The sequence below is a fragment of the Neovison vison genome, chromosome 2 (genome assembly GCF_020171115.1).
Source record: "Neovison vison isolate M4711 chromosome 2, ASM_NN_V1, whole genome shotgun sequence".
In the NCBI taxonomy this organism is placed as follows: domain Eukaryota; kingdom Metazoa; phylum Chordata; class Mammalia; order Carnivora; family Mustelidae; genus Neogale; species Neogale vison.
In genome coordinates, this window is record NC_058092.1 from 217948870 (window position 1) to 217976760 (window position 27891).

A 27891-nucleotide genomic window follows, 5' to 3' on the forward strand; every position below is an offset into this window, starting at 1 on the left:
TGAAAGGAGGATGTGTGCTAGGAGGTGAGCCAGGCTGTAATTTGGGGTTGCTGTTAATAAGCCTGTCATAGGAGGTTCTCAAGCCATCTTCAAAGACGAGAGATCGTGCGACTAGATTTTGGGCTTATTCTAAACAAAATGAAAAACTCCACATACTGGAGGGGAGAAAGCCAATATTTATTCAGAGTCTGAGAAGAGAATCCCATTTTTTAATCTTCCTGCCAGAAAGCACTGAGAAACCAAATTCATGTCGTTTCTAGCAGGGTAACCAGACCAAGACTGATGATTTTAACTGAACGGATGATGAAGAAGGGGGAGGGGAAGGAGAATGGGAAGAGGAAGAAGAGAAAGTAGAAGAACAAGGTAATAATCAACCTCACTACACAGATTAAAGATGGGGAGAAGAGATGTAAGGGGGCAGGAGACACACACACACACACACACACACACACATGCAGAGGCAGCTACTCCAGAAGGCAGTGGACGTGAAGAAAAGAGGGACCCCACACAGCCAGCTGAGGTGGTCTGGAACCAAGATTACTTCATTTATTATAAACACAGAGCAGGTCCTCTTGGCTTGGTGGAGATACAGAGGGTTCAGTGTATGTATAAAAGTCATACCTTTTAAAAACAGTATCATGCATCACATGTCATTTGACTCTAATGACACTTTTGTGATTCAAGTCAAAAAAAGAATAAACGGGTTTGACTTCCAAGTATTATTCAGCCACTTGCTTTCTTCCCCACTTACTATCTTGGCCCGTTTTCATACCGATGTGTCTAACTCTAATCTACAGCATGGAGACACCTTCTGAGGAGGTGAGCCACCGCCTCCAATAACCACGCTTGCATGGGCCTGACTGTGAGGCTGTAGTTCCAGTGACTGGATTCTGGGTGCGAACAGAGGACCACAAATGGTCAGCGCCCTCATTCTCAAGCCTGATCCCCCAGAGTGCCGTGCTTGGGGGGTCAGGTACCAGCGGGGCTGTGGCTCAGGCTCCTATGGACGCTGAATGTCACCTGGGGGACTCACCTGCTCCAGGTCCTCAGTCGACTGTTTGTTTTCTCCAGTCGGATCCTGATAGGGCAAGACAAAGAGCTCCGCCGCGGTGGGCAAGCCAGGGAGCACCGCCACCAGGATGTGCTGGGCTGGGATGCCTGTGGCCTGAGAGGGAGAGAGACAGAAGCTCACATAAGTTCCACAGAAGAGGCGGGGAGGATGCACGGAGTGGTCCACGGGGAGCAGGGGAGCAGGGTGGGGAAGGCAAGCAGGCAGGCAGGACACGAGCCTCCTGGAAAGGGACACGGCATGGGGCACGGCGGCTGGAGCCTGTGACGGTGGCTCTCCCAGGTGGTGCATTCTGGTACCCGGGGGCTAAGAGAGCGCTCTCTCCCTGATGGAGTGGGTCCTGCTTCACTTTCTGCCAAAGAGATGGCAGAGGCAAGGAGGGTCAGCAGTGGCTCGAGGCCATCTAGGTAGCGTGTGGGGACGCAGAGCTTGCAGCTTGGCTCTGACCGGGAAGCCCTCCCTCAGCAGGGCTCTGCTGCCTCCCGTCGCCTGATACTTAGCACACAGCAGCCCCCGTCACAGCTAACGTGCTGTTCTACGGCCCTCCCCGATTTAAACTCAGAGATTATGTCTGAATCGTCCTCATCAGGTCCAAGAATGCTGTTCGAATGGCGTCTGATTAAAGATTTCACTGTGAAATGTGAACAGAAAAACCCCATTGGATGAGGTAAAGTTAACTGCTTTTATACCCCACTCTGTTACCCAGGAAAAAGGAAGGAAACGGCAAATAAACTGGCCGGGGGTTGTACTTCTGGGAGGGTTTATTCAAGTCTGCTGGACAGTTCGGTACCTCAGGGCTTAAGGAAGTAGCCAAGTGCACTGCTCATCTCAAAGACGGGGTGGGAGGCTAGGAACCAGGGCCGGGTCCGCTGCCTCCTGAGATGCGGTGAACAAGGAGCCTTTGCTAGTGGAAGGGATCCACCCCTCCGCCCCAGCACACCCTGTCCTGAGAGATGTTGAGCCAAATGGTCTATTCTGCGTCAAGCTGATGCTACGCAGCAGCCTGGAAATACTGATGCGCAGTAATTTCTAGGCTTCTGGACAGCTGGTAGAAAGGTAGAAGCCCAGGGGATGTGATCCCTAGACTACGACCGCGAAGAGAGAGCAGCCTGGAAGACAGGTCACTGCTGAGCTAATGCCTGATTGGTAAGTCCCCCGAGGGCATCAGGCAGCTCCATGGATCTCTAGAACGCTACAGGTGGAAGGAAAGGGGCTGTGGGCTCACGGAGGTGTGGACGTCATCTCTCTTGGACAGCAGAGGAGAGAAACCAGTGGTTACACCAGGGACCAACAGCTCCTAAGGCAAAGGGAGCGATTCCCGAGGCTGTTGCGGGTTAGTCGATGCGCCCCCTGGTGGCCATGATGTTTGGCCACATGGAGGTGGCGGATGCTGAGTCATGAAGACAAAGGCTAGGTGGCATTTAGGCGCAGCCTTTCTCCACCCCACTGTTCCATGCATCACTGCTTCTCCATGTGAGAAAGCAAAGGATGGCCGTAGAATGGAGAGGTTAGGAAACCAGGAGGGCAGACTGACTCCAGAGTTTGACTCTTAACTGTGGCCGCGACCGGAACCCCCTGAAGTCTCCATGTTCAGTTTCCTCATCTGTAAAATGGGAATGATTACAGCAGCTACATCATAAGCTACTTCTTTTGTGATTAAATGTGCTAAAAAATGCAAAGCACGGAGCAGAGTTTGGGGAATACCATCAGTGTGACATTACTGTCAACAGAGACCATGGTATGGGTATGGAGAAGGCCAGCCCTTTGCCAACAGGCTGAGGTGAGATCTGTTTTCTGAGCAGGCTTTACCTGAATGCCTTTATCCCACCAGCACTTTGTGTCACAAGGCATCCAGTGCTGCGCCCAGGGCACGATGTATGAAACACCTTGCGCTGATTTTCCTGTTAGGCTAAGAAGATGCCCTGGAGAGAGAGAGAGCTCGTTTCTGATTTTCTGGGCTTGCACCATAAATCTGAGCCTCTCCACGAGCATTTATTCCACTCCTGACCTCACTCATGAAAGTGTCTGCTTGCAGGGGGTGGCGTGCTTACTCAGATAGGGATAAAACTCACCGCCTCGCCGTTCTTCCGGAAACCACGGGGGGCCGGGTTTCATAGCACGAGCCCAGACCCTGGACTCAGAACCTTCACTTCACTTCGCTGCCTTCATCACTTACCAGCTGTGAGGCCTAAACAAGTTATTTAACCTCTCTGAACCTCAGCGGCTTTGTCCACAGGATGAGGACAATAAAGCCGTCCTCTTGGGGCTGTGGCGGGGGAGACATGCCTTTGAAAAAACAGGGGCAGAGAGAGGACTGACCGTCACCGGCTGAGCCTCACTAACGGTATTCTCGCCGTGGCCCTTCAGTATGGGACCTTGGGGCTGACTGTGCACTTGCTAGTGAGCTGAGCATGAACCCTGCCGTAGGAAGAGGATGGTCACAAATTCCCATGTGTTTCTGCTCTAAGCAGAAGTTTCACAAGGCCCAAGGACTGTGTGTTTGACCCCACTTTCATCCCCCCGCCAGGAGCCCCTCGGCTGTGTCTGCCCATGCCCGGATCAGCGACACAGATGGCAGGGCCCCTGCCCCACCTCTCAGGGGCTCTGGCTCTTTCCTGGCAGTTCTTGGCCCATGGACCCCTCACGGTGCAGCGCGTGGAGGACAGAGAGGGAAGGGTCCCCGGAAGAGAAGGAACCGTCTGCACTCACTTCCACCAGGGACTTTTTGATGACTCGGCTGATGTCCCTCCTCCACTCGGGGATATCCGGGTTGTAGTCATCCAGGTTCGGAGAGAAGGACAGGCGAAGGGATCGGAACTCCTCTGGGGATACAACAGTCGGGTGATGACTTGGAGGCCACTAGTTTTCTCAAAAGCATGTTAGATATTTTATGCAAAGCCTTAACAAAGGGCCCTCTTCCTCCACAGTCACCAAACAGAGACTTCTAGAAGGCGAATCTACTAGTCCATTTGGAATCTGCTGTCTCCCCCAGCCCTCATTTACAAAACCAGAGCCCCAGGTCTGGCCCATGCCTCACTCTGTGGCCTCTGCCGGCTGGTCCCCATGCTAGACTGAGCGCTTGAGGACACTAGAGCCTCAGAGAGCCTGGGTGCGCCTCAGGCGTGTGACCCTGGGCCTCTGTGCTCTGTCCCTCCCGCAGGACACACACCCTTTCTCTCCGCCACGCACGCAATGTTCAAGCTCTTGTTCGAGCACTTACCGATGGCATACTTGCCTCCACCACGGTTCAGGGTACTTGTTCATGGCCCTACTGTGTCTGGCACACACTCCCATTATCACTAGGATTGTATGATTATTATAATCATGATTCCACGGTTATAATTATTCCTATAGTCATTCCGCTCCTATGTTGTGTTTGTATGGAAGTTTTACTTCACGGAATTTTAAACTCCTTAGCTCCAAAAATTTGTTAATTGTCTCTGTATCCCTGAGTTCATCTCAGTGCTTCCAAGAGTAGGATAAGATTGCAAAAGTAAGGGTGTTGGGAGGAGAAGATGGGGAGGCTGAGGAGGGAGCACACTGCAGCCTGCAGAAGCATCCGTGACACTTGTGGGAGAGAGGGAAGAAGGCTCGGTGGCTGCCTTGCAGTGTGAGGAAGGTCCAGCAGGACTGTCAGGGAGTCCTTGAGCCACGTCAGCAAAGGAGGAGTCCCCTGCATGCCAGGAATGAGTCCGCTTTCATATGTCTGTCACACTCGGTCATTAACTGCGCTCAGCACCTGGGAGGCATGGTGTTGGCCCAAGGCCGTGATGGGTTTTGGAGCCCAGCAATGGGGAACTCAGCCCAGGACAAGTCAGGTCATGTCACCGCCCTAAAACCTGCTAGTGGCTTTTAGGAAAAAAAAAAAAAAAAAATCAACTTCTTAACCACGGCCTTCAGCATCCCTCATAAGCCAGGGCAGAATTTTTCTGCTGCCTATCTCCATGCTCCTCTGTGCTCCAGGACCTCTCCGTGCTGCCGTGCTCCTTCCCATACGAGCACACTTCCACTCCCCCAGATACGGCATAGTTGGCTCCTTCTCATCATCCGTCAGTTTCTCCCAGGAGAAACTCTGCCACTAGCAGCCTGAGTTATCCTCCCTTCTGCTACCTCAGACACCTTTCATCATATGACCCTATCTGCCATCTTCGCACTTTTTGCCACTTAAATTATTTTGTTTTTACTGCCTGTCTCCCACACAGAGACATAAGGTCAGCAAGGACAAGAAGACCCATGTTCCTGGTCCTGTTCCATGGTACCAAGCACATGGTAGGTTTTTGATTATTAGCTAGTCTTTTAATAAATTTGTTAAATAAATAATTACATAACACTGGAGGCTGTCTTGTAATTTATGCATTGACTTATTCAACAAACATTTCTTTCTTGTTTAAAGCATGTCCTCATGTTTCAGTAGGGGCTCTGTGACATGGGTAATGCTGATTATACATTCAGAAAACATAAAAGCCCACTTGCACATTTCCTAACAATGCTAAAGACTTATCAGACACAGGCTTTGAAGACTCTTAAATTATAAGGAGTGTATTACGGCAGTTAGCCTATTTCAAAGACGTATTTTTCGCAGCGTGACTGTTTTATGAGACACTGGTCACCTGTATGAACATCACCACTTCAGTTCTGATGAAGAATAATGAAATGCATCTTAATTAGTAGCATGTAAATGGGAGTCCCAAGGAATGAGTCACTGAGTCTTAACTTTTCACTTTAAAGATGTAAGTTGATGTCATTTTCACTCTCCCCAAACCTCTTACCAAACTGGAAACATCATGTGTAAGGGAAGCTGTTTATCTTAATAAAAAGACACCAATAGAAAAATAACGTGGCTCTTTCTGTAATAACTTAACAAGCTCAGTAGCAGGACACCGGAGTGTTAGACTTAAGTTTACTCAACAAGCAGGGGATGCATGTGGGAGTACTACACAAGGTGAACACCAGTAATAAAGACACACACACACACACACACACACACACACGGTTGCACCTTTGAACAATGTATGGTTTAGGATGCAATGCCTCACCCTGGTAGCTGAAAATCCGCAATTATTCCTAAAAGCTTTACTATTAATAGCAAACTGTTGACCAGGAGATTTACTGACAACATAGTTAATTAACACATATTTTCTATGTCATGTTTCGTACACAGTACTCTTAACAATAAAGTAAACCAGAGAAAGGAAAAATTAAGAAAATAATAAGGGAGGTAAAATACATTTTTAGTACTGGACTGCACCTACCCAAAAATCCATATATGAGCAAACCCTTGCAGTTGAAACCTGTGTCATTCAAGGGCCACCTGTGTGTGTGTGTGCGTGTGTGTGTGTGTGTGTGTTTGCAGCTGCTGAGGCAGATGAATTCTACACATTTACTTTTTTTTTTTTTTTTTGTATTTAAAAGCAAACCTGTGCCCTGAAGCAAATTAAGGGAAACAATGCAGACTAGATGAACCAGATTTTCTTTCCTGCAACTTTTGGTGGCTTGAGGTGGACAGTTTTTCCCCTGTCAATCTCCCAAATATAATCCTTCCTTCAGTCTGTCTGTAAGGCCCTTAATGTTACCCTCAGCTTAAATAAGTTTTAGACAACTTCCTGACTGCAGGCCTCTGACATCCCTTTGCTTCCAGCATTTACTTTACAAAACCTGAAATTATAAATCTCTTCTCTGTTCTTCTGAGATACACATCTTTTCCAAACCAGGAATGCCTTTCTCAGGAACCTGGAGTCATCTCTTTGAAATGTAACCATCAAGAAAGATAGAAAAAGACCATGGAGAGTCATCAAAAAATTAAAAATGGAACTACCATATCATCCAGAATCTCCACTTCTGCATATTTGTAAGAAGGAAACAAAAATACTAACTTCGAGGGAGATCAGCATCCCCACGTTCACTGCTACATTATTTACAATAGCCAAGATATGGAAATGACCTTAGTGTCCACAGACAGAAGAATGGATAAAGAAAGTACAGTATAGACATACAATGGAATATTACTCAGCCATAAAAAGAAAGAAATCCTCCCATTGGTGAGAGGGCAATGGGTCACTGGTCAGTGCCTGCCAGTGACACCCATGACCTCCAGGAAGAAGAGAGAGAACAGAGAGCCCATGTGGAACAGCCACGAGAGCTGGTTAGTGGGGTAACTTCAGAGCATGGGCCCTGCAGTCTAGATGGGCTGGGTTAGAGGCCCAGCTCCGACACATAGGAGCTGGGGCAAGTTACCTGCCCTGCTGAAGGAATGAAGGAGAGTAGTAACACACTCACCCCTACACCAGGGTTGTTAAGAAGATTTAGTGCATGCCCAGAGTATAGAAAGGAGATACAGAAGGAAAGAGAAGCAAAAGTTCTCCATTGTGGCCACCAAGCTGACAGGTCTCCTCACCGACAGGACCTTGTTAGGAAAACCACAGCCCTGGTTTGCTTTCACTTACTCTTTGAGCTTCTCAAGCCTCTTGCAGGAGGTTGGGGAGGGTGATGGGCAGGGGAGGGGAGGAAGGAGGAAACACTATGAAGCTAATTCCTGGGCAGGCACGGAACAGTGTCCTCAGACTTGTTCAAAGTTCCTTATAAATTATTTTTTTAAATTTGAAGGTCAAGTTGGTCAGATGAGAAATGAAAAACAAAACCTGCATCAGAACCAATTAATTCTGGGACTGGGGCAATTGATATTTTTGGACCACTAGCTAGTTTCTCTCTGACTCTCTCTCTCTGTCACAGTCTTGGTCTCCCCCGTCCGTCCACCCTTCATCCCTCCCTTTTGCGCTCTCTCTGCACAGCGTTTACCTGTCCTATCGTCTTTTAAATTCCTGTATTTTTTAAACTTTAATTTTCCATGATGCCGAGGTACTACTTTAATATTAAGAGCACACTTCCCATTTTCATCATCCACTAATAACACCCTGCATACCTGACCATCTTTCCGTGCAGACAAAAATTACCAAAATGAGATCAGTTTGAGGAAACTGTTTTTAACCCCCCATTTGCAGTCAGGGATCCTAGTTTTCCACTTCAGTAAATTTTCATTCCATGCAGTACTGACTACATTCAACTTCCCAACTGATTAGAAGATTGTATTGATGTTTGTTCAAATTAATATCCAGTCCAGGATGATATGTGACATCTGCTTGTTGTTGCCCTTCAAGCAGACTTCTTGTGGTTGCTGTTGTTTGTTTGTTTGTTTGTTTGTTTTGATGACACATATTTGAGGAAGAGATTCTCGGAATATTTAGATATTGGTAGATTGTTCTTTTTTTTTTTTTTAAAGATTTTATTTATTTATTTGACAGAGAGAAATCACAAGTAGACGGAGAGGCAGACAGAGAGAGAGAGAGGGAAGCAGGCTCCCCGCTGAGCAGAGAGCCCGATGCGGGACTCGATCCCAGGACCCTGAGATCATGACCTGAGCCGAAGGCAGCGGCTTAACCCACTGAGCCACCCAGGCGCCCCGGTAGATTGTTCTTAATCATCAAGACTCTTCAAGTTGAACATTTAAAAAAGCCTCAATATTAACTATTTCCTTTTGTAATGGGTTTTCGTTATTCAAACACCACCAAGATACCAGATGGGATGAATTAGCTGTACACGTAATGAAACTCATCCTATCCCACTTCAGTTGAGTGAGGGTAGAAGAGCCCCTTTCAAAACACAAACCAGTAAATGCTCCTGGGGTCTTGGGGCTGTAACTATGCTGGGGAACCATATCTTCCCCAGAGGGGAATGATGAGACCATCCTCATCATTGATGAGATGATGAGACCTCCCCATGAGGGGAGGATGAGACCAGACCTGACTCAGTTCTTTCTCCACCACTGCCCTCTGTGGTCTGGGTAGAGGCCTGGGGGCCTCTGATAGCCTGCAACCCCACACTACCTCACCTGAGCCTGGGGAGGCCAAGCAAGGGGAGCCAGGAAGGGGGCAGGCACACAGGCACTCACCGTACACCGCAATGGTCTTCGTGTCCTGCAGGATGGCATTCCCAGCTGATACCTGCACTGTGATGGTGTTCATCCCTTCAGAAGTAAACTTGAATGATATGCTCCCCTCCAAGGTGATCAGAGGCTGAAACAGGAGAGGGCACAGAGTGAGGGGACAGCTGCTCAGTCACCGATGAGACCAGCCACGAGCTCTGAGCCACCAACATGCCACTTAAGTCAGCACAGGCTCTTCCCGGTGGGCCCCCGTGCAAATGGCTCCAGCCGTTTCCCCATCATCTCAAGTCCAGACTGGAAAGGAGCTATGAGAGCCATGAGCCCAAGGGACTCTGCTCATTCCCTGTGATGATGACCCTCTCTTTCGGTGTCATCCTGGTTCAGGGCTGGGGAGATCAACAGGCCTTGCTTAGTGGTGGGACAGATCTCTATCTGCAGCCTACCCATAACTGGCAGGTCTCTTAAAACAAGGAAATACTCAGATCAGACCCAAACAGGCAGCTCATGCTAATCCAGATGTAGGGGGCAAACACTGAGAATCTCCAAGCTTGCAGTCGGTCATCAATAGGGGGTACGATTTGTAGAACATTACAATGGAACACAGCAACATGGACACCAAAACTGTCCTCGTTAGACTACAAGTGGCCTTGTATGGCTTGACTCCTCTGAGAGGCCCTATCAGCAGTTTCTGGAAGTAGCTGTTATGGAAACAAGTACTAATTGGACAGTGGTTTGAGGACTGAAAAAAAATTACAAGTTGGAGTCATGCCTGTGATATAATAGGACGCCGGGGTCCTAGAGGAAGAGATGATTAGCCTATTGACTTCCCTCCACTCATTCCCTACAAACATTTCTTTCCTGTCTTAATTAATTTAAAAATCTAAATGCATGTAACCAGCTCCCCATATAGCAGAGGGAAGGCTAACGCCCAGCATAAGAAACCTGCTCAACATAATCTGTTGAGAATTTGGTTTTCTGCTGTCAGGTTAAAAAACATTAAAGAAAAAGAGACACAGAAGAAAGTTGTTTAGTACCTTCCCCTTCCAACACTACGTTTTACGCAAATAACTTGGATTTTTCCTCTGCCACTCTGGGTACTGGGCCTGACTTAGGTCACGTTTACATGGATAGTTTTAGAAGAAATTTTTAAAAAGCTTCTTTTCAGTGGAGTTAAATTAGCAGGAGACATGAGAGTTTCCTTTCCCTTCCAGGCAAGTAGAGGTCTGGGGGGAGGAGAGGTTTCCTCGCTGGGCCTGGGCAAAATTATGACTCCTGTTAGAGCCAACATTCAGCTCTGGGGTAGAAAAAGATTTATGTAGGGATAGGATGCACTCTCTTTGAAGAGCTAAGTCACCAAGCACAAGAGAGCGGCCTTCCTGGAAGATGAGGCTTTCTTGCTCTGAGCAGATCATGCCACTGCCCTTTGGGGAGGCCTTCGCCCGGACCTCCTCAACTGACATTTGGAGGCAAACTGTAATCTTTAAGAATGGATAAAGTTCAAAATGGAGCATGTGGGCATGGGAAGGCCTTGGATCCAGCCTCCTCGTGAAGCAGATGAACGAGGAGGGAGGAAATCCCTTCGTGTGTGTCCTCCTGATTTTTTCTTCTGAAAACAAAGGCCTTAAAGTCAATGAAGTTTAAGGTCTCTGCTCATTTTAAAGTTGCTGTTGACTTTTGATGATGGGTGTGTTCTGGGAAAACAGAAAGGGTATAACTGAGAGAAAGGAGGGGCCGTGTCTGAATCAAGGGAGGAGGCCATCTGGGGGCCAGTTTGTGGTAAGTATTTTTGCTTTTGACTGTCTGGTATCTATTTTTTCTCCCCCTTTTGGGGGACCATTTTCCCCCTTCTCTTGGTCCATGTGGTTCCAAGGAGGCTGATTTCAACACGTCTCCTTCTACCCTGAGCACTGGAAAAGCCTGGTCAATAGTACTCCATTCCGGGACTTCTGTTAGAACTTCTATGAAAGTCTGTTTATTTTCTCTTCTAAGCTGTGAGAGTTCAAAGCTCAGGCTGCTGCTAAGCCCTTTGAAAAGGGAAGGCCAGCTGGAGAAGAAGGTTAACACAGAGGAAGGCAGAGGTGAAGAGCAGGGGTGGTGTGGTGAGAGAGAGACAGAGGGACAGAGGGAACACGCTGATGACATTACTGGGGCACGATGAGCCTGCTGTCCCCGGAGCCAGGACTACTCCTAGACTCTTGGGTTACACAAGCCCTTTCCTTTTTTACCTTCAGCCAGTTTGAGTGGACCTACCTCCGTGTTGTTTCCGTACCACCACACGTAAGTGAGTGTGCCCACTTGGCTGGGCCACAGCACTGCCGTTGCGTTGACCTCTTTGTTCTTTGTGGTGACGAAAGGAAGAGACAGGTGTACGTGTTCCAGGGGACCTGAGGCATGAGAGAAAAGACGAGGATAGAGAAGGAAGAGCTTTCTGGGCTTCCCCTTCCCTGCTCTGAAGAGAATACATACTCATTCTAGAAGCCTCCAAAACATCACAGTCATACTTCCTGAGGAGAAGGGGTTTTCCCTACTCGGGAGAAAAGATATTATTGGGACCCATTGTGTCTCAGTATTTTCCATTTAATGATATTTCTGCCAGGCCTAAAACCTGAGTTATTAATGTGAAAACCTTAAAAACTTACAAGTAATTTATGAATTCTTTAAATAAAGAGGCATAAACGAGGATTTCCAGGAAGATGAGAAGTCCTCCCAAGAAGTCGCGTCTGCGGAGGGAAACCAGGAGGACGGAACCCTCACAGACTCCATGCGCGTGGCCATGGAGGCTGGGGGTGGGGTTTATGTACAGACCCCCACACCATTCTAAATGTGACTATTCCTGATTCTTTGCTGGGATTTTCAAGATCTGTGTATGTGTAAATCTGTGTGTTTGTGTGTGAGAGCGTGTGGAAGTATCTCTCTCTTCACGAGTCTGTGTAACGCCCCCCCCCCCCCGCTTCAAACTGCTCGGTGTTGAGTTCAGTGTGTCAAGGCCCAAGTATGCATAAGCAAGGAGACAGTTCTGTGGGTCTCAGGATGTGCTCAGCTGAAAAAGGGGATGATTCTAGCTATGGAGGTCCATTAGGGAGAAGCCTTGGTCAGATGCATGAACCCACAAAGCTGTGAGTCCCTTCTTGAGAGAGAATCAGTAGGGCCCCTCCTCTGACCCCTGGCCTTCCCTTTGAGTCACTTCTCCTAGGGTAAATGCAGTTTTCTCTGAGGTGAATGTGGGAAAAGTCTGTCACCCCATCATTATTCCATGAGGTGGAGAAGAAACTGGAACCTTTCCACCTGGTTTAATCACCACCTCTTCTGTTGGGTCTTTAAATGGCTTTCCTAGGATATGGACTTTGGCCTTTTTTCCCTCCAGATACTGTTCTGCTGAGTGTTCTCATCCACATGCTGACCTTCCACTATAAAGCACATGCTCAGAACTCAAAAACCACCTACCTGACTCGAAACTCAATTAGGAGCCCAGTGATCCTAAGAAATTCATTATCTTCTCCCCCATTCTCTATTCTTCATGTCTTGATGAATAGAAAACAATGTTTATCCAGGGGACCAGCCCAGAAGCAGAAAGTCAACCTGGATTCCTTATTCCTTGTCACCCATTCTATGTTGGAAACCACTGACTTGGTTTCATAAAATATCTCTCGGTGAGAGCTCCCCTCCCCGCCCCCACTCCTTCCCTGGCTCTTACAGCTGGACTGTCATGAGCCGTACCTATCTCCCTGCCTCCAACCTGCCCCAAGCTAATCCGCCCTCCCCCTCTGTGTGTTTACTGCCTGTCCTCTGCAGTAATAACAAGTTGCACCAGGTAGCAGGGGCCTCAGCACCCAGAATAAAACATATACTCCCGGGTCAGGGTAGAGCAAATGCAAAGATCTTGAGGGGGAGGTGGTTCTCTGTGTTTGCAGAATAGAAAGAAAGCCTGAGCAGCTTAGATCTCTGATCTAAGAGGGATTCAGGACACATGGCATATTGTTTTGTAGGCTCTGAGGTATGCATATGTGTACTTATATGAGTTCATTCTTACATGTATACACATTACACATTCATACTACGAATGGCAATGACTATGCATCTTCTCATACTATAAGCTGTGGTGACAGTGATGTTTCTAGAAAGCCAAGTTGATCATGCTACCTGTTTGAAATTAAAATTCCCATTACCTAATAATGATAGTTAACACATATTGATGTAAAATCAAACTTTTGGAGGGTAAGAGACTTTCATATTTATCTTTGTATTTAAAGACTAGCATAGTTCCTGAGATGTAGCTGGTAATCGAATGTTTGTTGGGTAGGTGAACAATTTCTTGTTTCTGATTTTGCCTATGCTTCTCTCTCTTTAAAGAATTAGAAGCTTGGTGACCTGCATACAGAATAGAATTGATTTTCTGGTTTATAAAGCATATGATAAGAAGTAGTTGCTCATGAGTCAGAATGGTTCAATGTGCTTTAAAAAAAAAAAAAGGCAGCATCTACTGAGCGATGACCATGTGTCACATATTCTGCTAATGACTCTTTTCATTCTCATTTCCTCCTCACAACAACCTCACGAAATAGGCATTACTGTCATTTCCAACTAAAGATGAACAAATAGAGGACAATGACTTTCCCAAGGTCACACAGTGAGGAAACATCAATTCCAGGATGTGAGCCAAAGCAGTTTGATTTCAAAGCCCATGCTCTGGCCAGGTGACAAATGTTCCAAAAGATCGCTCCCATCTTCACAAAATAGCTACTAAGAGTCAGTATCTACCCATCACTGAAATATAGCCCCGGCGCTGGCAAATGCACTTTACACAGGCTCTCATTTCTTAGATGGCTCTGCTCTTCCCTATCACTCGGTTTGCTCCAGCAGGTGCTGCCCTGTGCTGCCCCAAGGTCTCAGGGTAGACACCTCTCTCAAGGCACCTGCTAACCTTCGAGTCTCAGTGGCAGTGATCAGGCTTCTGGAATGTTCTTCCTGACTCCCCTTATGGGTGATCTCCCTGATCAGCTAGAATACAAGGACTAAATAAGCTCTCTTAAGCATGTCGGTTCCATCTTAAGGGACTCATTTTCTGTGTCTCTCTCACATATGAATATTGCATATATTTTGTTAAAGTCAGAACATCAGAGGAAAGGGGGCATCTGTGGGTCCTGTTAACAGCAGAAATGGAACCTTCTCCCTGAAATGTGGTCATTAATTCCTTCCATAGTTTCGGAGGGCTGCCACACATCAGGCATTATTCTAGGTGCTGGGGACACCTGCTACTTGGTGGAGTTCATGTCTCACTGGGGAGGGGGCACTGAACACATAAAGCTGGGGGGAGGCGAGAGAGGGCTGTTTTTGTCTCTCAGAAGAAATTACATGTGAGCAGTGACTTGCATAAAGGGAAGGAGTGCCCCCCCACCCTCCTCGTGATGCTCCAGGGTGAGGGCAGGGCAAGTGCAAAGACCCTGAGGGGGACGTTGGTTTGCCAAGTCTGAGGAACAGCAAGAACAGGGAGCCCGAGTGGCTGCAGGGGAGAGATGGAGGGAAAGAGGGGGAGCCAATGAGATCTAAGAAGGATTCAGAACGCACAGAGCATCGGCTTGAAGGCGCTGAAGTACGCATGTGTGTGTTTGCACGCGTTCATTCTGGCAGGTGTACACATCACACGTTCATTCACTTGTGCGCAGTTTGCCTTTCATATTCCCACCTTGTCCTCTTGTATTCATTTACTTCTCATGCATTCAGCACACCTGCTGCCCCAAAGCCTATCTTTTAAACATCTCTTCTGTGTACAGAGCGTGCAGTCCGCACTAAGCCCGCTGAGCTGCGGAAGGTACACTCCAGCCCCTGGGGGCCCCCAGCTGGCTGGCTGCACTAAATCCAGAGCTGAACAAGCCGGCAGATGTGGCTCCGGCAGACAGGTGCTTGTGATGCACAAAAGGGACGGCAGGTGGCGCTGCATCACTCCATATGAATCTTCCAGGCCAGGTGGGTGAGGGAACTGGGAAATAACTTGTGTTAATTGGGTCTCCCTCTTTCCCAGTTTAGCCCTAATGTGCTACAGAAAGCAGCTGATGTTTGTGAGGCTGAACATTGTGTGTGTGTGTGTCTGTGTGTGTGTGTGCGCGCGCGCGCACACGCGCGCGTACACGCATGCGTATATATGCACATATATAACAACTGCTGGGAACTGCCTCTGCCATTTGTTTTGGAGACCAGGTCCGACTGCCAAATTAAATATTGTGTGTGCATTACATGGCTGTTTGTCTGAAATGCTAAAAATCTGCTAGAGGAAGTAAAAGTAGTTCAAAGGATAAAGATGAGATCCAGAAACAGAGTTCCTGAAACTTCAAAGTGCATAAAGATTATGCTAATCTGTTGAAGGCAGATGATGACCCACACCTCTAGGAATTCCAAGATAGCAGGTCTGGGATGAAGTCTAGGACACTATATTTTTATCATGGAATTCTGGGGCACGTGACTCATTAAGCCACACTTTACAAAACTCGGGTTTGACATTTGCTGGACCAAATGATAATCACGTGAAAAGTTGCAAAGCTGCGTAGGTTTTCAAGAAAACCATCGTTTTACCCTAATATAGGAACAGAAAGGCGTCTGCAAATGGCACCTATGTACAGAAGTAGTTGAAAAGATTTGGGAAGAACTAGAAAATCTGTCTCATCTTTTTTTTTTTTTTTAAACCTCCTATTCCGCAAATTTGCACAGTTTTCAGTGCAAAGACTGGCTGAGATGGAGTAGTTTTCTGAGCAGAAATCTGCATGCCCTCTAAATTCTATCCCCTGCTCCGCCAGCTGAAAGGAACACCGGCTGCACCGCATGTCTCGTTAGTTTGCAAACTCGAAGAGCACAGTAAATCCTATCCCCAAGGACTTTCCAACTGTCAGGCTACAACAGATTACCCAGCCTCTCAGTGAGAACGGCTGGCCCACTCCTGGCACTCCTGGCAACGTTAGAGCAGACACATCATCTCCATTTGTTTCTGATGACCTTCCAAACCCGCATTAAAAAAACAAAAACAAACCCCTCTGATTTGAAATCAAATCTCCTTTCTGACCTGGAGAGCAGAAAGAGAGAGAGAATGCCATCAAGTCAGGCAATGGGGGAGAAATCCAGGCAAAGAGGAGAGGTACTGATGAGAGAAGCAGAGGGTGGGCTTGGAAACTGAGCTAAGAGTTGCTGCTGCGAACCCCCTATGTAGAAACACATGCGCTACTTTGGGATGTGGAGAAGCAAGCTTTACTAGCTGACAGATCACAGCATATTCTGCTTGAAGGAACCTGAGAAACAAGATGAGGGTTCCCCATATGACAGGGGAGAAAACCTAGGCTCAGAGAAATGGAGTGAGTTGGCCAGGAGTTCAGGCCAGTATCTGCATGTAACCACTCCTAACCCAGTCCAATGTGTTTGTTCTACAAAAAATACTGCCCCCCACCCCCAGCTCTGGCCCCAGAACCTGGGACCATAGCACCAAAAACTGCCATGATCCCCTTCAGGTTTGAGATGTGGGGGAATGTTAATCAAGTATGGTCTTGTTCTGACGTCCTCTGAGCGTAAAATAGAGTCAAAGAGAAAGTCCTTCTCCTATCTTTGCTTTCTCTGTTCCAAAGACATGCCTGTTACAGGGGAGGCATCAGGCGAGGCAGAGTCTTGCTTGGATAGAATTAGTACAAAACAGTTAATTCTTATGCCTAAAGTCAGGCTTGCAGAGGGGTTCCATTATAGGAGGTATGCTTATCCAAACACTGAACCCAGGATGAGCCTAACAAAATTAGAACCAGAACATAAAAATTCCCCTTACAAAGCATGTGCCACGAAGGGGAAAGTCAAACTGCTGAGCCACTCAACAAGGCTAATGAGGAGGGGAAAAAAAAAAAGAAAGAAAAGAAAAAAGTGAAGCTTATTTCTTTTAGAAGTCCTGGCTTCAGCAACCTTTGATCTCTGCGCTGTTTTCCTTTCCAGGGTTGAGTAAACCCAGCAGAGGGCCAGGGTAGTGAGCTAGCCCTCAAGGGATACGATCATGTCTTGGGGTAAGGATGAACCCAAAGGGGCGACAGGGAGGCCAAGGTGTGCGTGATCTATGGGAGAACCCGAGAAACGGAGACCGAGAAGCTGCAGCATTTCAAATCCGTATTCACATGTGGTTAGAGTGCGGTAGACGTTTCATACATGCACAAGATATGGACTAAAATTATTGTAATTCTTCAGGAGAGCAGCTCTCAAACAAAATCCTCCCCTTACTGAATAAGACAGGGAAAATGAGAGGCTGCTGGGTAGGCGGCCATTCCCAGCAAAGGTACCGGCATCTGTGTTAGAAGTTAGTTTTGCTACCAATGACCAACGTTTGTGATGTATTTCTGAGAGATTTCCTGACCATTCCTTAGTAAGGAAGATTACTCCTTAGTAAGAGATAACTCCAGAAAGTCCATGCAGGACAACCTGGAGAGGGGAGGGGCTGCCACTGAGTCAGGAGAAAGGGAGCCTATGAAATGTGCCTTGAACCTATGTCGTTGCTCCTGCTCCTTTGGGACAATCTGCAAGGGAGTGGAGGGGACAAGGTGCATCACTGACAGCACGGACAATGACCTCGGGAATCAAAGGCTGGTGCTCCAGAGACGGAAAGACCTGAGTCTGATGCCTGGCTTTGCCAGAGAGCAGGTCTGCAATTTCAAATACATTATTCAAGCTCTCTGGCCCCTGCTGTTCTTTGTAAAGTAGGGTTTCTAATAGTGCTGACTTCCTCAGGTTGTCCTGAGAAGTGAGATCAGACATGCAAAGGGCTTGCTTAGCACAAGGCTCGGTGCATAGTAATTGCTTAATAAACTTCAGCTGAAAAGAGGCAGGGGGCACGTGCTGACTGGGAATCTTGTAAAACTTCACTTAAACCTAGAGAAGAGAGGGAGTGTTTCTTCAAAGCACCTCTGTCATGAGTGTGTGGGAGAGAAAGATCGAGAATCATGGATACTGCAGGAATCCTCAGGAATGAACAATCACCGGGGGAATCCCTACGTAGTCTTGTCCTCCCACTGGACCACAGCTGCTTAAGAAAAAAGGATTCTAGTTGCTATGTTCTGTGATCAGTTCAGTGGGCAAGAGGCAGGTGGGAGGCATGGAATCCTGCCCAGTCTTAACGCTCTTGGTCTAGAATTTAGAATTAATTTGGACAAGGCCATTCGTAAAAGGAACTACTTTCATTTTAGAAGTCCAGCTCCTTATCCATTACATCACTCGGGCTCCACGTAGCTACTTTCGTTTTAAAGCAAAGCATTTCTGTAGCAACCTAAACACGTCGCAAGCCTGTCTGGGGACACCCACACACCTGCCACCAGAGGCATTCATGGTGCACATTTGCCTGACACAGAACTTAGGAGCTGTTGTGACCTCATTAGACTTAGCACACCTCCACATCCGTTGATGGGACAGATGCTTCAACACTTCTAGGAACTACTTCTCAATGCAGCTCTTTCCCTCGCCTGACACTGCCTTCCCTCTAACACCGAACAGCACAGATAAGAGCCCAGGAAACACCTTTAGAAAGAAGCAAAAGTCTAAAAGCAAAATTTACAGCAGGACATATCATGGGAGGAGGAGAACAATCCGATGGGTAGAAATTCCATCCCTCGCGCTAATTCTCAATGTATAGGATTAAGCCATACGTGGGAATTATTTTTAAATGTTTCTGACTTTAAAAAAAAAAAAAAAAAGTGACAAACATATGCAATCCAAGAGCTCGGCCCAGCCGCCAGCCGCCAGCCACAGGGGGTATGGGCTCAGAGGCGCCTAGAAAAGGCACAGTAAGTCCAATGAGAACAAGTTGCAGCAACACAAATTCTAGGATTATTCAAGCTCTGCTCCCTGATTTTCCTTCTACATTCTCCCACTCGGCTCTCTTATCCTCCCTCCCCATCTCCTTAAAGGTAACTGGTGAGCTGCTTCTAGACCTGAAACACTGAGTTATACTTTCAAAGGACGCGATATTTGAAATATGTCATAAACCAACAACAGTAATAACATACAAGTTACATGTAAGTACAGGACGGCGCTGTCAGAGCCCAGACTGTTGTCCACCTGCACCGTCACTCGGAAGATGCCCACGTTGTGATAGACGTGTTTGATCCCGTCCTCCATGGAGCTGAGGTTGACGTAAGACACCGCAATGCCGTCACCGAAGTCCACTTGGATGAGTGTCCTCTGGACGTCACCCTGAAAAACAGCCCAGCGTCAGAGCAGGGGAGTGGGTCGGCTGGCCGCCTCTGCTCCAGGGTCTGGGGCTCGTCCCGGTCCCTGGCTCGGGGCTCGTGGCGGACTCCGGCTCCCTCCTGCAGCTGGGAGCATCTGTCTGCATTAGACAGAATCCCTGTGACATTGCCTGGCAGACCGGAGCTTACCAAGATGGATGTTCTCCAAATCGGAAGGGCATCCACCACCAAAAGTTTCAAGATTTGGAAAACTAAGTGTTTGACAATCAGCTCTAATTTGAGAGGCAATTTCTCTGAGGGATCTGTTTATACTCTTATCCCCAGGAGTAAAAGGTGTACACACACAGCTTTAAAGATTCAGCCTACCCTCATGGTTTTGGACCTGTTCCCAGGTTTTCAGGACCCTTGAGTCCCCCGTCTCATTCCTGGTTCCCTAGTCATGTTAGAGGAAGGTTAAAAGACACCTTGTCTCACACCTGATAGGACACTGAGCTCAGTGCTATTATTATTTAAGATAATGATGGTTAATTCTTTTACACTTTGGTATTTTGTGCTAGAAAAATGATTATCATTTTATTCTTCACAGAATCTTAGCTGGGAGAGAAAAACAGGCCACATTTGTCCACTTTACAGGTAGGGATGCTGACGTTTAGGAAGATTTAATTATCTGTTCAAGGTTAACACAGCTAGTTAGGGGCAGACCTAGGATTTGAACCCATCTCTGTGGACCTGCATTTCATTCATTAGAGGGGGATAAGGCACCCCTGCCCCTCCGGGCTTGAATCCAGGGCGTCAATAACAAGTCACATGACTTCATCCAAGTCATTCGGCCTCCTTGGGTCTCAGTTACCTCATCTATGAAATGGGCACAATAATACCTTACTCTCTTCACTCAAAGGGTTGTTACAAGACATGTGAGTTGATGAATCCTCCGTAAAATTTTGGACCAAATCAACAACTGTCAAAACTACACAGCTGTGAAGGACGCGCAATCCCCATTTTATAGCCGGATCAGAATCATATAGATCTAAATTTCCCAGTGGGAGGCAAGGAGAGAGAGGATAAAGATCTGCTTGCTAAAATCCCAGACCTGTAAGAAAACATTTTGGGAATAATAGTAGAGATTCTTAAGGAACAAAGTTTCTTAGACCCAACTGACAAAATCCAGCTTCCGTCCCATGCAGTCTGTCCTTTGTCAAGTTTTCTTGTTTGTTTTGTTAGCTTTTCCCATTTTTAGGGGAAAAAAACTTAAAAAAAAAAACCCCTAAAACCCAACAAACAAACAAAAACAACCAAAAAACCAACTTTAAAAAACCACATACACACTAAAACCCTTTGAACTAAAAAAAAAAAAAAAAAAAAAAAATTCGATTAACTAAGGTTCATATGGTATCATATTTTTTGAAAAGGCCAAGTTTAAAATGCTGACATTTAAAAGATTAATTCACAGGGAAAGGAAAAGCAGTTCAAATCCTATGAATCTCTGTGACCTACTCTTCTGATCTATGCCCAGCCAAGCATTGTGCGGGGGGCACACGGCAGGGCAGCTAACTCTCACGGAAGACATGAGCAAGAACTCTCCCCGCCTGTGGGAAAAAGAAACTCCACTCGGAACTACAAGACAAATGATCCACAAGCCTAGACACAGTGCAATTACTTCAATTCCCTTCGCTAATAAATATAAATGTCAACCATTCTTGCTGACTTGTCCTTCATTTGCACAAATCAGACTGGTCCATTTCCCGGTGCTGTTTCTGGTCAGTTCTCATGTTTTCTGGAGGTTCAGCGGAGGGGCTGCCCGCCAGTCTTAGGTATGGGCACAGAGAAAGAAACCACCTTAAAATCTACTCACATCATCTGGGACAGGTGTCTGAGGAAAACATCCGGAATAGTTAGGGTTAACGGGGTTAACCATGAAAGAAAACAGCGATATAAATTCTGAGAAAGAGTGGGAGTGACAGAGTGAAGAGGGGAGGGAGGGAGGAAATGAGGGAGGAAGAGAGGGAGGAGAGAGGGAAAATAGGGCCAAAGAAAGAAAGTGAGGAGAGAGGGAGGGAAGGGCACAGAGAGAGAGAGAGACTGAGAAAGAAAGAGATTTAGGGTTCTTCGTGGAGACAGAGTGGGCCTCAGGTAAGGCTCTCCATTGGCAAGAGCACAGAGGAGAGACAACATCTCAGCTGATCCTACCTCAGTCCCCACAAGGGACAGCAGCTACCCACACACCTGAGAAAAGTCTGACGCGGGCCGTCCTTGCTTGAGTCTCCCGGCCTTGCCCTTTCTGCCGTATTCACCATTCTGCTTTTGTGGGCCTTTGGACATCGACCTCTTTCGACGACTGGAACCTCCTCTCAAGTTCTGTCTGGATGCCCACTGTCCACCATGCCAGGCTTTTGGCCTGAAAGTGTTCCTCAGTATCCCCTCATGACAGTGATCCCCATGTACAAACAGGTGGAAGAAGGGAAGCACAGGGTTGGGACGACCGTATCAGTAGGGCTGCCTTCACAGAGGAGTGATGATTTTGGATAGTCTGTCCAGTATGAGGAAGATCTCTCTAACGCTCACTCTCACTCTCCCTGATGTGAGTGCAGGCCCCTGAGCTTGGTCCTCCATACCAGGAGACAAGGGCACCAAGGGGCCAAGGCAGCAGATTTCATCCCTGCTGCTGTGAAGCTTTGCCCACTCAAGTGGAACATACTAGATGCCATGCTTTTGCCTTCAGAGGCTCTCAGGTGCTTCATAAACCTAACACAGCTGTCAATGCATCTCTTTGGGGCTCATCGGTCATAGGCCTCTGACTTCCTTGGGCTGAAATTGCCATCTGAGACTGGAATGCCGAAACTCCCTTCAGAGAATAAGAAACAGGGCAAAGGCAAGAGAGCCTAGTCCTAGCTCACCACAATTAGGCACACTTGCCCTGCTTTAACTGGCTTTCCCGTCATTCATCCATTCAACCAACCACCCAACCAGCAGATATTTATTGAGTGTTTATCTTGTGACACGCATGGCATGGGAAAAGGATGGTAAGTAAATTATAACAAACAAAGCAAGACAGATGTGGTCTGAGCATAGACTATTAAATGAGACCGATGAAATAATCACAGATAAATAAAAGTTTTTACAGGGGATGATATGAAAGAAAGTACACAGTGTTGTAAGTTGTACAGTAGGGAGAGGTAGAGAGCTAAAAATCTGATCTGTTTGAGAACTTCAGGGAAATCTTCCGAGAAGTTGTATCTGAGCCAAGATGACCTTAAGGAAAGAAATAACTTAACCAAACAAAGGATAGGAGTGAGCAAGATGGAGGTAAGGAGTCCAGGCAATAGTGACAGAGGGAATCAACTGTGCAAGGGCCCTGTGGCACTAAAGGGGTAGTACAGGCATAAGAAGCCAAAGCTAAAGACACAGTAGGAACATGTTATAAAACTAGACTGAAGGGGAGAAAAATGACATTTTAGGAATTGTGGCTGAGTTTCTGATTTTTATTTTTTTCCTAAGAGTAGTGAGAAACGGGCGCCTGGATGGCTCAGTGGGTTAAAGCCTCTGCCTTCGACTCAGGTCATGATCTCAGGGTCCTGGGATCGAGTACCGCATTGGGCTCTCTGCTCTGTAGGAAGCCTGCTTCCTCCTTTCTCTCTCTCTGCCTGCCTCTCTGCCTACTTGTGATCTGTCTGTCAAATAAATAAAATCTTAAAAAAAAGAGAGTGGTGAGAAGCCCCTAAAGTGTTTTAAGCGGAGGTTTAGCAGAAGATGGAATTTTGATGTTTTTAATTCAAAAAGATCACTCTGGTTACAATATGGAGGGTGAATTGGAAGGAGGCCCAACTATTCTGGGAAGTTAATTAGGGGGTAGCTCAGGGTAGATGATGGTAGATTGAAATATGAGTTGCAACAGGAAATTGCATGTACCTTCCTGTCAAAATTAACTCCCATAGTTTATTGGTTTTGAAACCAATGAATCTCAGATTTTGATATCAGCACCTCTTGTAGAAATTAAAAGAAAAAAAAAAAAACGCACCGATGCCCAGCTACTGCCCAAGAGTCCCCTCTTGACTCAAGCCCTTTGGGGAAGATGCTTGGTTGGTTTGCTGCGGTCTGGGAAGGTTCCCAGCGGATGCTGGGCTGCACCAAAGGTTAAGGCCCTTGGGATTGGATTGTTGAATATGAGGTTGTCTCATCATTTAGTCCACCTGAAGATGAGAACAGCCCACTACAAGCTAATGTTATTCTCATTCCATTATGGAATGGGGGCGATCATTTCCCAGGATGTTTTAGGATTCTCAGTGTGAAAGGTGCATCAGTAAAAGCCAGCAATAAAAGAACTTTTTTTTTAAAGTGACCGATACGCAACTACAAACAATCATTCTATAATGCACATCGTCAAGATTCGGTAACTTTTGCAGGAAAACCAGTTGCTGGATAATACACAAGTAGTTTATATAAAGTCCTAATTGCTGAGATGTGTCCTTCCTGGTTGTGCCCTCAGTACCTAACCCAGTGCCTGCAGGCCACTCTTGTCCCCTCTGTACATTTTGAATACTGTCCCTCTGCTTGTTCATCGAAGTGCTTTCTTCTGTATTATCTCAGTTGGCTGTTAGGACTCCAGGGAGACAGCAAGGGTAGAAGTGCTCTGATCGGTTCCCCCCAGGAGAACTGGGCGCTGGCAGGTTAAGTAAGATGCCTGCCGTCCCACCACGCGTGAGGCCGAAGCAAGGGTTTAAGATGATCTGGGGTTTAACTTTATCCACGCAGCACACTCCTCGGTGAGGTTCTTTAATTGAAAGTTACTTGTGATGCCTTTCAGTGTTACAGGAAGGTAATAACGAAGGCGAGGGATCACTTTCTTTTCTTGTTAGACTCCATCCCTGGCTTTGACTCTTTCTCCCTCTGACAACAGCTTTGCTTAGAAGTAGAAAGACGGATTGGTGGGAATGGCATACTGCATTCCCACGCCTTCCCTCTGGTGAAGCAGTATTGTGATCAAGCCGTAAAGAAGACAGAGAGTATGGGGAACAATAGGTATTCGTAATTCAGTAGTCAGGAAAATGTGCCATATAATTGAGAGTTACTTCCATTTAATAAATCACAAGTCATCAGTCCTGAATGGCCCCTGAGCTGGCAACTATCTAGGCTACCATAGAACATTTTTTAGACCTACTGCCCTTTTGTCACCTGCTCTGATACAAATACAGAACTGAGAACATTCGCTCCAAAGATGTACCCAAGAAAAGCCCCAAAGCCCCCTGAAATCCATATGGGGATTCTCCAAGGGCATCGCTGACTTTGGTAATAGAAAAACAAATATATCAAATGGCCACCGAGGAGCCAAGATTAACCTGAGGAATGGAAGGTGTATGAACCTATCAGTTCCTGCAACATGGCTTGAGAGAAAAGTGGGAAGACAAACGCTCTAGTAACTCAACGCTGACAGCCTCATCCAAAAGTGAGACTCTGAGACACGCCTGAAGGCATTATGGACTCACTGCAGACAGAAACTGGGCTCGTATGTCAGAGCCTGGCCCCTGCTAAGCTCAGACTTGCCTCAGGCTTCACTGGAACTCAGTCTTGAAAGTGATCTTAAAGTTCAGGTACCAAAACCGACATTGTAGAGAACTGACTTTAGAAGACCCATTTTTTGGTCAAAAACAAAAACAAAGACGTCATTCTGACTGGTGTGAGGTGATATCTCATTGTGGTTTTGATTTGTATTTCCCTGATGCCAAGTGATATGGAGCATTTTTTCATGTGTCTGTTGGCCATCTGGATGTCTTCTTTGCAGAAACGTCTGTTCATGTCCTCTGCCCATTTCTTGATTGGATTATTTGTTCTTTGGGTGTTGAGTTTGTTAAGTTCTTTATAGATTTTGGACACTAGTCCTTTATCTGATATGTCGTTTGGAAATATCTTCTCCCATTCTGTCAGTTGTCTTTTGATTTTGTTAACTGTTTCCTTTGCTGCGCAAAAGCTTTTGATCTTGATGAAATCACCTCACACCAGTCAGAATGGCTAAAATCAACAAGTCAGGAAATGACAGATGCTGGCGAGGATGCAGAGAAAGGGGAACCCTCCTACACTGTTCGTGGGAATGCAAGCTGGTGCAACCACTCTGGAAAACAGCATGGAGGTTTCTCAAAATGTTGAAAATAGAACTGCCCTATGACCCAGCAATTGCACTACTGGGAATTTACCCTAAAGATAAAAACGTAGTGATCCAAAGGGGCACGTGCACCCGAATGTTTATAGCAGCAATGTCCACAATAGCCAAACTATGGAAAGAACCTAGATGTCCATCAACAGATGAATGGATAAAGAAGATGTGGTATATATACACAATGGAATACTATGCAGCCATCAAAAAACACGAAATCTTGCCATTTGCGACAACTTGGATGGAACTAGAGCGTATCATGCTTAGCGAAATAAGTCAAGCGGAGAAAGACAACTATCATATGATCTCCCTGATATGAGGAAGTGGTGATGCAACATGGGGGCTTAAGTGGGTAGGAGAAGAATCCATGAAACAAGATGGGATAGGGAGAGAGACAAACCATAAGTGACTCTTAATCTCACGAAACAAACTGTGGGTTGCTGGGGGGAGGGGGGTTGGGAGAAGGGGGGTAGGGTTATGGACATTGGGGAGGGTATGTGCTTTTGGGTAAATTGGAAGGGGAGGTGAACCATGAGAGACTATGGACTCTGAAAAACAATCTGAGGGGTTTGAAGTGGCGGGGGGGGGTGGGAGGTTGGGGTACCAGGTGGTGGGTATTATAAATGGCACAGCTTGCATGGAGCACTGGGTGTGGTGAAAAAAATAATGAATACTGTTTTTCTGAAAATAAATAAATTGGAAAAACAAAACAAAACAAAACAAAAAACAAAGATGCAGTAGATAACACTATATGTACTGTATGTGTGAGTCTGTATGAGCATAAAGGTGTTGGCTAATAGAACCCAGTCTGTTAACACTGATTCCCCTGGGGCAGGGGTGAAGTGAAGTGAGCGGCAGAGAGAGACCAGCCTTGAGGATTAAAGGAGGGAGGGAGCAAGTGAAGGGAAGTAGAGAGTTCACCAGATTTAAAAGGGGGAGGGGTGGAGTATGGTATAACACAGGCGACAACGCAAAACACAAATTCTATTTCTACCATTACTGTAAATTGATATTTAAATATTGATTAAGTATATGAGAAGTAACCAGAAGGTAACACAGATTGACAACAGATTGTTGATGGAATACGGCCAACTTTGGTCTTAGATTTCTGTTCTTTTTAATGCTCTTCTGACCACTCAGTAAGATAAAAAAATGATAAAGCAGCATTGGATGACAGGAAATTAGATATTTCAGCCTTTTTAAAAAAGATCTTATAGGGGCGCCTGGGTGGCTCAGTGGGTTAAAGCCTCTGCCTTCGGCTCCGGTCATGAGCCCAGGGTCCTGAGATCAAGCCCCGCATGGGGCTCTCTGCTCAGCAGGAAGCCTTCTTCCTCCTCTCTCTCTCTCTTTCTCTCTCTGCCTGCCTCTTTGCCTACTTGCGATCTCTGTCTGTCAAATAAATAAATAAAATTTTTAAAAAAGATTATATATATATATATATATATATTTTTTTTTTTTTTTTTTGACAGAGAGAGACACAGTGAGAGAGGGAACGGAAGCAGCGGGAGTGGGAGAGGGATAAACAGGCTTCCTGCTGAGCAGGAAGCCCAATGTGGGGCTCCATCCCAGGACCCTGGGATCATGACCTGAGTCAAAAGAAGACATTGAATGACTGAGCCACCCAGGCGCCCCAGCCTTTTCTTTTTGAGGCTAAGAATATATAGTAGAGTGGGGAGCACAAAGTAACAGTAATCTACCTGTGCTTTGCCTATTCTAGACTCAGGTTAGTCAAGAAAGAGGAACAGATATGACTATGGTACAATGAGCTTTTAAGGAAGAGATTTTGTCAGCTGGTAGAAGTTCATGGGGAGAAATGCTATCCCACCTTGTGTTAATTCAATAAGAGTGAACAATAGTATATGACTTCTAATATAAAGTATGCAAGTAAGATTGTTCTAGAACATCTCCTGGTGGTCACTAAGAGAAAAGAGAACATTTCTTGAGAATTTCCTGTGGCAGAAATAATAACTACCCTCTCTATAGTACATCTCATTTAATCTTCAACCCTAAAAGACTGCTAGAATTTGCTTAGAGTCACAAGACTAGTTTGAACCAAACCCTTCTTAACTCCAAGGTCAGCACTCCCACTATTTTACTGTGCTCCTTCCCGGTGGGTGCTTGTGAAGCATGGATTCACTCACACATGAAACCAGAAAGCTATTGTAAGCCTTAGCTAAAACCCTTTAAAGGAATGCCAACATGGATCAAATTCTCCATTAGGCGGCGATATAAGAGGAGCCTGGTGTAATATGCCAGGCTCTATAAAAACACTATGGAAGCTGGAAAGCCTGTCTCGGGAGACCCTGCCAATGTGAATATTCAACCAAGAGTGAAAGGACTCTAAACAAAAATCAGCACTGTAACTGGGTCGAGCCTGCCCTTTTATAACGGTAAATTGAGTCCTTCCAGCACAGACAACACCAGTCTATGGCAAAAGGTAGTTGCAAATGTGCCCTATGTTCTCTTCCCAAGCAAGTCTTGGTTCTCTCTGGCATCCTTTTCGAGAGGTGCTACCATTGCTGAAAGCTGAGGTTGCCTCACTACA

General features: G+C 46.4%; 1 protein-coding gene across 4 annotated transcripts in view; it reads right to left on the bottom strand.

Moving 5' to 3' along the window:
* The window catches only part of SORCS1 (sortilin related VPS10 domain containing receptor 1), a 519072-nt gene that overhangs the window by 29179 nt on the left and 462002 nt on the right, over positions 1 to 27891 (bottom strand). For all 4 annotated transcript variants that reach the window (XM_044240472.1, XM_044240471.1, XM_044240469.1 and 1 more), the window contains exons 19-23: positions 19019 to 19205; positions 11259 to 11392; positions 9015 to 9138; positions 3779 to 3891; positions 1034 to 1165 (exon numbers count right to left, since the gene is read on the bottom strand). In XM_044240472.1, the coding sequence (XP_044096407.1) occupies positions 1034 to 1165; positions 3779 to 3891; positions 9015 to 9138; positions 11259 to 11392; positions 19019 to 19205 (690 nt within the window). The remainder of the gene's footprint in view (positions 1 to 1033; positions 1166 to 3778; positions 3892 to 9014; positions 9139 to 11258; positions 11393 to 19018; positions 19206 to 27891) is intronic.